At 42.3% G+C, this 9,854-nt stretch overlaps 1 protein-coding gene across 1 annotated transcript; it reads right to left on the bottom strand.

Moving 5' to 3' along the window:
* Positions 1 to 121: 121 nt before the first annotated feature.
* On the bottom strand, positions 122 to 1,323 carry LOC135567414 (uncharacterized). The gene is made up of 2 exons (XM_065014814.1): positions 686 to 1,323; positions 122 to 255 (listed from the first exon to the last, which is right to left on the bottom strand). Exons 1-2 carry the CDS (start codon positions 1,029 to 1,031, stop codon positions 137 to 139), a joined length of 465 nt encoding a protein of 154 aa, XP_064870886.1. The 5' UTR covers positions 1,032 to 1,323; the 3' UTR covers positions 122 to 136.
* Between the last annotated feature and the right edge of the window lie 8,531 nt (positions 1,324 to 9,854).

Genomic DNA, 9,854 nt, shown 5'->3' with positions numbered 1-9,854 from the left:
GGGAGGAAGGGCTAGCGTTGTCCTGGTAACCAAAAAGAGGGGACACAGACACATATCATTATGGATGCTGATGTCACTGTTGTCATAAACTGCTTTACAGAAACACAGCCCAGACCCAGATAGAGCAAGCTGTATGCTAGACCAGACCAAGCTGTACCATCTGGTGTTCTGATCTGGAGAGACTCTTCTCTGCCTCGTCAGCATCAGGATGTTGTTGAGGCTCCCCAGAGGATCCAGGATCGTCATGTCTCTCTCCTGTGTGAATGACAACACCAAACAGACAGTCAACCTATGATCTTCTATTGTGATCATAGGGTCTTACCAGAGACATTAATATGTCTAAAAAGGGCCTAAATTTATGCCTTTAAAAAAAATACTGTTTGTGATGCAAATGTAAAAGGGTCGTTCCATGAAATGGGTGGCTTTTACATCCCTTTGATATTTTATGTAGAAATGATGCACCAGAATTGGATTGTAGAATCCTGTTATACAAGATGAAGTGAGCTTTAATATAGACCACATGGAGAATAAAATTACATCTAATTTAAAAAAAAATATGTACCAATGGCAGTACTGAACAACATATTCAAGTGTAGAAGTGTAGAACTTCAGTAGAATTCAGTAGAAAACCACATTAGTTCAACAATTGCATCGTTTGTGCCCCTGTTTTTAAGACAGTACTCACGGATGGTAATCGGATATTCTGACTCCTCCTCCTTTTTCACTCCTAAAACATCTTCCTCCTCTTTTATTGAGATATCCTCCTCTTCCTCTTTTACTCCAAAAGGTTCTTCCTCTTCTTTCACTACATTCTCCTCCTTCAATGTTACGGCATCTTCCTCATTTTTGATTCTGAAACGTTCTTCCTCTTCTTTCACTATATTCTCTTTCTTCAATGTTACGGGATCTTCATCCTTTTTTATTCTGAAAGCTTCTACCTCCTCATTTTCCACTCTGACAACCTCTTTCCCATCTTCCTCTTTCCCTGTAATATCATCCTCTTGTTTCAATGTGATAGCCTCCTCTTCCATTCTGAAAGCTTCTTCCTCTCCTTTCACCAGATCTTTCTCCGTCTAGTTTCGTGACCTCGTGCTCCGGGCGATTAGCCTTGTGCAGTATCAAGTTAACACATTCGCTAATTTAAGAAGCAAACTACGTTTAAATTAACAAGTAGATGCGTAAACAGAATTGTGTTCTAAACACTAAGATTAATATACACAAGATTAGTCTGACGAGCTTAAATGCTCCGGATCTATGTTCGCTAGCAAACCACAGCATTGGTTGAAACGGAAGCCTTTTGTCTCTGTTGAAGAAGCCTCCTGTTCCGTCCACTAGACGGTCCACCTGAAAAACTCACATCGCCATCTGCTGACTGGAGTGAGCAACATAGATCGGAACAAAAATAAAGCAATGTCATAAGAAGTCATTTAAAAACAACCAGATGTTATGTTCTCTTACTTCTTACAGCCAATACTTTCCTCCAGGGCTGACCTGCCCATTAGGCAGGATTAGGTGACAGATTGACGAGGGTGGCATATTCCAAGCTAAATGGACCAAGGCTCATCACTAACAACACCTCACATAATTCTGCCCAAAAACAATTTAAAAAACTTCTCACCCAGCGGCATGTGGGCTATTTAGGTGAGTGGTGGTGTTGCCACATGAAGCAGTGCCCACTTTGCAAAAGGTAACATGGACAGATATGTCTCTACCTGTGTAGAGCACATGCCCCTTTACCCTTCCAGTCTCTGAAGTGCCCTTTTGGGTGGTGGTATAATCTGGATTCATTTTGTCTCATCGCTGAACCCACTGCCTGCAAGTCATCGTTAAATTCCCCTCAGTGATTTGTAGTTTCCTTCAAATTTTTGAAGATTAAACAGCCAGGAAATGCCCCTGTCTGAGTGCAGTCTACCACTATGTGTATCTGTTAGCGATGATGCTAATCTTCTGGTTGATGGAAAAGATTCCCAAAAAACCTTGTCAATTAAATGTTAACTACAAAGTAGTCTATGCCTCCCTGGCAGAATGATATCATGATTATTTAAACTCTGCAATCACATGTGTGCTACAGAGACTGCTACGCCCTTCACTCATCAACTCCGAACCTGTCTCGTCATCATTACACACACCTGGTTCCAATCCCCACTCTATCACTGTATATATACTCCCTCTGTCATTTGTCTTTAATCGGTCATTGTAAATGTTACTTGTCTTCCTGAGAGGAATCGCTCCTACTATTTCCTGAGTACTTTATATACACTGCTCAAAAAAATAAAGGGAACACTTAAACAACACAATGTAACTCCAAGTCAATCACACTTCTGTGAAATCAAACTGTCCACTTAGGAAGCAACACTGATTGACAATAAATTTCACATGCTGTTGTGCAAATGGAATAGACAACAGGTGGAAATTATAGGCAATTAGCAAGACACCCCCAATAAAGGAGTGGTTCTGCAGGTGGGGACCACAGACCACTTCTCAGATCCTATGCTTCCTGGCTGATGTTTTGGTCACTTTTGAATGCTGGCGGTGCTTTCACTCTAGTGGTAGCATGAGACGGAGTCTACAACCCACACAAGTGGCTCAGGTAGTGCAGCTCATCCAGGATGGCACATCAATGCGAGCTGTGGCAAGAAGGTTTGCTGTGTCTGTCAGCGTGGTGTCCAGAGCATGGAGGCGCTACCAGGAGACAGGCCAGTTTATCAGGAGACGTGGAGGAGGCCGTAGGAGGGCAACAACCAAGCAGCAGGACCGCTACCTCCGCCTTTGTGCAAGGAGGAGCACTGCAAGAGCCCTGCAAAATGACCTCCAGCAGGCCATAAATGTGCATGTGTCTGCTCAAACGGTCAGAAACAGACTCCATGAGGGTGGTATGAGGGCCCGACGTCCACAGGTGGGGGTTGTGCTTACAGCCCAACACCGTGCAGGACGTTTTTCATTTGCCAGAGAACACCAAGATTGGCAAATTCGCCACTGGTGCCCTGTGCTCTTCACAGATGAAAGCAGGTTTATACTGAGCACATGTGACAGACGTGACAGTCTGGAGACGCCATGGAGAACGTTCTGCTGCCTGCAACATCCTCCAGCATGACCGGTTTGGCGGTGGGTCAGTCATGGAGTGGGGTGGCATTTCTTTGGGGGGCCGCACAGCCCTCCATGTGCTCGCCAGTGGTAGCCTGACTGCTGTTAGGTACCGAGATGAGATCCTCAGACCCCTTGTGAGACCATATGCTGGTGCGGTTGACCCTGGGTTCCTCCTAATGCAAGACAATGCTAGACCTCATGTGGCTGGAGTGTGTCAGCAGTTCCTGCAAGAGGAAGGCATTGATGCTATGGACTGACCCGCCCGTTCCCCAGACCTGAATCCAATTGAGCACATCTGGGACATCATGTCTCGCTCCATCCACCAACGCCACGTTGCACCACAGACTGTCCAGGAGTTGGCGGATGCTTTAGTCCAGGTCTGGGAGGAGATCCCTCAGGAGACCAACCGCCACCTCATCAGGAGCATGCCCAGGCGTTGTAGGGAGGTCATACAGACACGTGGAGGCCACACAAACTACTGAGCCTCATTTTGACTTGTTTTAAGGACATTACATCAAAGTTGGATCAGCCTGTAGTGTGGTTTTCCACTTTAATTTTGAGTGTGACTCCAAATCCAGACCTCCATGGGTTGATAAATTTGATTTCCATTGATAATTTTTGTGTGATTTTGTTGTCAGCACATTCAACTATGTAAAGAAAAAAGTATTTAATAAGAATATTTCATTCATTCAGATCTAGGATGTGATATTTTAGTGTTCCCTTTATTTTTTTGAGCAGTGTAGTTCACCCTGTGCCTTTTTGATAATCAAGATATATTTTGAGCACAACAGCATTGGGGTTTCGTCCCACTTTGATCTATGGTGCTGAAATAAATTCAGTAGTTCCAAACCTGCAACTGCATCCTGCCTACTCCTCTCTACACCAGTAACACATTATCTAGGAGAGTGTAGAGCAGTGTTAACCAATCCTGGTCCTCCACTACCACCAACAGTAACACATTATCTAGGAGAGTGTAGAGCAGTGTTAACCAATCCTGGTCCTCCACTAACCCCAACAGTTGTGGTGTCTTAGGTCTCTCTTTATGTAGTGTTGTGGTGTCTCTCTTTATGTAGTGTTGTGGTGTCTTAGATCTCACTTTATGTAGTGTTGTGTTGTCTAAGGTCTCTCTTTATGTAGTGTTGTGGTGTCTTAGGTCTCTCTTTTATGTAGTGTTGTGGTGTCTTAGGTCTCTCTTTATGTAGTGTTGTGGTGTCTCTCTTTATGTAGTGTTGTGGTGTCTTAGATCTCACTTTATGTAGTGTTGTATTGTCTTAGGTCTCTTTTATGTAGTGTTGTGGTGTCTTAGGTCTCTCTTTATGTAGTGTTGTGGTGTCTTAGGTCTCTCTTTATGTAGTGTTGTGTCTTAGGTCTCTCTTTATGTCTTAGGTCTCTCTTTATGTAGTGTTGTGGTGTCTCTCTTGTTGTGTGTTTTGTCCTATATTTGTATTTTTTAACACCAGCCCGCCCCTGCAGGAGACCTTTAGTCTACTGGTAGACAGTCATTACAAATAAGAGTTTGTTCTTAACTGACTTGCATAGTTAAATAAAGGTTACATAAATAAAAATCGTACACCCGGGAGTTGTTTGACTAGTGGAAAAAGTCGGACAGAGAGACTTGCTAGTCGCTAGCTAATTACATTACTAAAATGGAGCAGGTGAGTTAGCTAAAATAAAGGTTCAATAAAATAAATAGAAACATTTTTTATTTATTTTTTTATTTCACCTTTATTTAACCAGGTAGGCAAGTTGAGAACAAGTTCTCATTTACAATTGCGACCTGGCCAAGATAAAGCAAAGCAGTTCGACACATACAACGACACAGAGTTACACATGGAGTAAAACAAACATACAGCAAATTAGGTGAGAAGGGAGGTAAAGGCAAAAAAGGCCATGGTGGCAAAGTAAATACAATATAGCAAGTAAAACACTGGAATGGTAGTTTTGCAATGGAAGAATGTGCAAAGTAGAAATAAAAATAATGGGGTGCAAAGGAGCAAAATAAATAAATAAATTAAATACAGTTGGGAAAGAGGTAGTTGTTTGGGCTAAATTATAGGTGGGCTATGTACAGGTGCAGTAATCTGTAAGATGCTCTGACAGTTGGTGCTTAAAGCTAGTGAGGGAGATAAGTGTTTCCAATTTAAGAGATTTTTGTAGTTCGTTCCAGTCATTGGCAGCAGAGAACTGGAAGGAGAGGCGGCCAAAGAAAGAATTGGTTTTGGGGGTGACTAGAGAGATATACCTGCTGGAGCGTGTGCTACAGGTGGGAGATGCTATGGTGACCAGCGAGCTGAGATAAGGGGGGACTTTACCTAGCAGGGTCTTGTAGATGACATGGAGCCAGTGGGTTTGGCGACGAGTATGAAGCGAGGGCCAGCCAACGAGAGCGTACAGGTCGCAATGGTGGGTAGTATATGGGGCTTTGGTGACAAAACGGATTGCACTGTGATAGACTGCATCCAATTTGTTGAGTAGGGTATTGGAGGCTATTTTGTAAATGACATCGCCAAAGTCGAGGATTGGTAGGATGGTCAATTTTACAAGGGTATGTTTGGCAGCATGAGTGAAGGATGCTTTGTTGCGAAATAGGAAGCCAATTCTAGATTTAACTTTGGATTGGAGATGTTTGATATGGGTCTGGAAGGAGAGTTTACAGTCTAACCAGACACCTAAGTATTTGTAGTTGTCCACGTATTCTAAGTCAGAGCCGTCCAGAGTAGTGATGTTGGACAGGCGGGTAGGTGCAGGTAGCGATCGGTTGAAGAGCATGCATTTAGTTTTACTTGTATTTAAGAGCAATTGGAGGCCACGGAAGGAGAGTTGTATGGCATTGAAGCTTGCCTGGAGGGTTGTTAACACAGTGTCCAAAGAAGGGCCGGAAGTATACAGAATGGTGTCATCTGCGTAGAGGTGGATCAGAGACTCACAAGTAGCAAGAGCGACCTCATTGATGTATACAGAGAAGAGAGTCGGTCCAAGAATTGAACCCTGTGGCACCCCCATAGAGACTGCCAGAGGTCCGGACAGCAGACCCTCCGATTTGACACACTGAACTCTATCAGAGAAGTAGTTGGTGAACCAGGCGAGGCAATCATTTGAGAAACCAAGGCTGTCGAGTCTGCCGATGAGGATGCGGTGGTTGACAGAGTCGAAAGCCTTGGCCAGATCAATGAATACGGCTGCACAGTAATGTTTCTTATCGATGGCGGTTAAGATATCGTTTAGGACCTTGAGCGTGGCTGAGGTGCACCCATGACCAGCTCTGAAACCAGATTGCATAGCAGAGAAGGTATGGTGAGATTCGAAATGGTCGGTAATCTGTTTGTTGACTTGGCTTTCGAAGACCTTAGAAAGGCATGGTAGGATAGATATAGGTCTGTAGCAGTTTGGGTCAAGAGTGTCCCCCTTTGAAGAGGGGATGACCGCAGCTGCTTTCAATCTTTGGGAATCTCAGATGACACGAAAGAGAGGTTGAACAGGCTAGTAATAGGGGTGGCAACAATTTCGGCAGATAATTTTAGTAAGAAAGGGTCCAGATTGTCTAGCCCGGCTGATTTGTAGGGGTCCAGATTTTTCAGCTCTTTCAGAACTTCAGCTGAATGGATTTGGGAGAAGGAGAAATGGGGAAGGCTTGGGCGAGTTGCTGTTGGGGGTGCAGTGCTGTTGATGGTTGCAACACATGGAGTAGGGTTGATATAGTCATGGTAGGATACATGATAGAGACAACACATGGAGTAGGGATTGATAGGATACAGTCATGGAGTAGGATACATGATAGGATACATGACAACACATGGAGTAGGGTTGATATAGTCATGGTAGGATATGATAGAGACATGATAGAGACAACAACATGGAGTAGGGTTGATATAGTCATGGTAGGATACATGATAGAGACAACACATGGAGTAGGGTTGATATAGTCATGGTAGGATACATGATAGAGACAACACATGGAGTAGGGTTGATATAGTCATGGTAGGATACATGATAGAGACAACACATGGAGTAGGGTTGATATAGTCATGGTAGGATACATGATAGAGACACATGGAGTAGTATAATGGTAAAAAACTTTACTCAACATATTGTGCAGCTTAATAGAATTAGAAATATACGTCCTATTACCAGTCAGATAGGAAGTAGCAGTAAAGTCCTATTACCAGTCAGGTAGGAAGTAGCAGTGAAGACCTATTACCAGTCAGATAGGAAGTAGCAGTGAAGTCCTATTACCAGTCAGATAGGAAGTAGCAGTGAAGTCCTATTACCAGTCAGATAGGAAGTAGCAGTGAAGTCCTATTGCCAGTCAGATAGGAAGTAGCAGTGTCAACACTGCCAAATGGCTGAGATGTCCTCCACTGAGTCCACAGTCCTCTCCACCATAAACACCATCTGTTGTCTGCACACCTCTGACCACAGATCAGATCAAATGAAATGTTATTGGTCTCATACACATATTTCTCTGATGTCATCACGGGTGTAGAGAAACAGTGCTGTAATATCTAACAAAACAAAACAATAAATGCAAATCCCCACAAGTTATTTTAAGGATGAAGAAATATAGAAATAGTCAGGTTCCGGAATATAATTATATACAGTTTGTTTACGATGTAAGAGTCTGGTATATAAATGTATACAGTTTGTTTACAATGTATATGATGGTGTGTATAGACATTATGGACCGTATTTTAATAGGAAAGGTGTGAACAGCAGTAGTTATATAGGATGAGTCTTGTCTAGAATACAGGGTGGAGTACTGGGTGGTGGACAGCTAGTAACAGTGACTAAAGTTCAGGACAGGGTACTGGGCGGAGGCCGGCTAGAGGTGACTATTTAACAGTCTGATGACCTGGAGATAGACCACACATTAACCACACAATAAGTATTGTGGTGGCAGCATCATGTTATGGGTATGCTTGTCAGGATCAAAATAAATATGAAAGGAGCAAAGCCCAGGTAACAAGTTAAAACCCACCTCAGTCTTCTGAAAACCTAACCCTGGGACATTGTTTAATTTTTCTGAAGGACAATTACACAGATGTTTACACTGCTGCCACCACCAGGCCTGGAGGGCTGGGATAGGGTTTTATGTTTCTGGAATTACACCATTTTCTATGCAAAAGACACACCAGAATGGCTTTCCAAGACTTGTTGAGTGTTCCTAAGTGGTCTGATCTCAGTCCTGACTTAAATGTACTGAAAAAACCCATATGGTTTAAATATCGCTGTCCACCAATGAGCACTTTTGACAAAAACGATGGATGTATTTTGCACAAAGTTGGTGGAATCTTAATGAAACTGTAATGGCTTCCACCAAGTATTAACTTGGACAGGAGACGGACTTATCCAATTATGATATAAAACAAAACACATAGTTCAACATTTTCTATTAAATCTAATTAAATCCCTTTATAGATTTCATTTTAAGGCAGCAAAACGTGAACAAAAAGTTAAAAGGCGTGTAGACGTTCTATAGTCAATGTTCAGCTTTAACTGTGGAGTGACCCCATGAAATGGGATATCAGCCAACTCAGTGACAACCACAAACACAACTATGTATCATTTACACAAATATTAGCATCTTAGTTCTTATTGAAGGACTTTGAATGTGGTACATCACCTCCATAACCAACCTACTGTGTGTATTGAACATTCATATTGGACTGTACAGCTAGCTAACTGGCTACTGATCAACCTATTGTGTGTATTGAACATCCATATTGAACAGCCTTACCTATAGAGTAGCACCACCACCCATCAGCCCATTCTCTTCTTGATGTCAAAGCTGCAGTGTATTGTTGCTATAGGAGTTTATGATTAATAATCCTATTTCAAGACACACTAAGATGTCACCATACTATTCATTTAAAGCCCCTCTGTCAGATATAAACCATCAGAGTGGGAAACCAACTGACATGGAAACAATGGAGCAAATGTATCACTATCAGAGGGGTGTATTATGACATCAGATAGAACTACTCAGACATTCCAAATATCACTTGATTATCAGAGGGGTGAATTATGACATCAGATAGAACTACTCAGACATTCCAAATATCACTTGATTATCAGAGGGGTGAATTATGACATCAGATAGAACTACTCAGACATTCCAAATATCACTTGATTATCAGAGGGGTGTATTATGACATCAGATAGAACTACTCAGACATTCCAAATCAGGCTTCATCCATATCATGAAGGTGGATATTGATCCAACCATTTCAAAAGTAATGACCGGCCTGATGGAAACAGGATATGCCTGTACACTTTTATAAATGCCGACAGACTATTTGTTACTCCGTTTGACAATTTGTTTGTATATTTGTGTCAGTAAAAATGTCTAAGCGAGAAATGGCTGTGGAAACTCCTTAATGATAACAACCACATCTTAGTTAACTTGGAGTCACATGATATGTTGTGTGGTCCTCGCACTATGACTTGAGAAACCATGTAGTTTATTAGGCTACAGATGAAATAAGTTATGAACTTCACAGGGTGGTGAAAGTGCACATGATGAGCTTGATGCTCCTTTCCAATACATTTTGAGGTTCTTATTCTGGTGACATGATGATCGATGCTTGGTTGCTATTTGACAAATAAAATAATCTCATCATTCGGGTAAAAACTTTTATTCAACCAGTGGGAGGTTTGTAAATGCCACCAGGAAAGTCGAAAGAGGAACTCTTCATTGAGACAATAATAAACAGCAATCCATGGGCGAGTTGTGGTGGATATTATAAACTAAGGATCTGCTGGAGTCCAAG

The sequence above is a fragment of the Oncorhynchus nerka genome, unplaced genomic scaffold (assembly GCF_034236695.1).
Source record: "Oncorhynchus nerka isolate Pitt River unplaced genomic scaffold, Oner_Uvic_2.0 unplaced_scaffold_2084, whole genome shotgun sequence".
Classification (NCBI taxonomy): Eukaryota; Metazoa; Chordata; class Actinopteri; order Salmoniformes; family Salmonidae; genus Oncorhynchus; species Oncorhynchus nerka.
Note: the sequence above shows the minus strand (reverse complement) of the source record. Positions and strands in the feature narration are given on the sequence as shown.

Bases quoted from the DNA above. Each gene is read 5' to 3' on its own strand.
- LOC135567414 (XM_065014814.1), bottom strand. From the start codon at position 1,031: ATGGAAGAGGAGGCTATCACATTGAAACAAGAGGATGATATTACAGGG. The intron at 256-685 runs GTGAGTACTGTC...TCATTCACACAG, and splicing joins AGAATATCCGATTACCATCC to GAGAGAGACATGACGATCCT.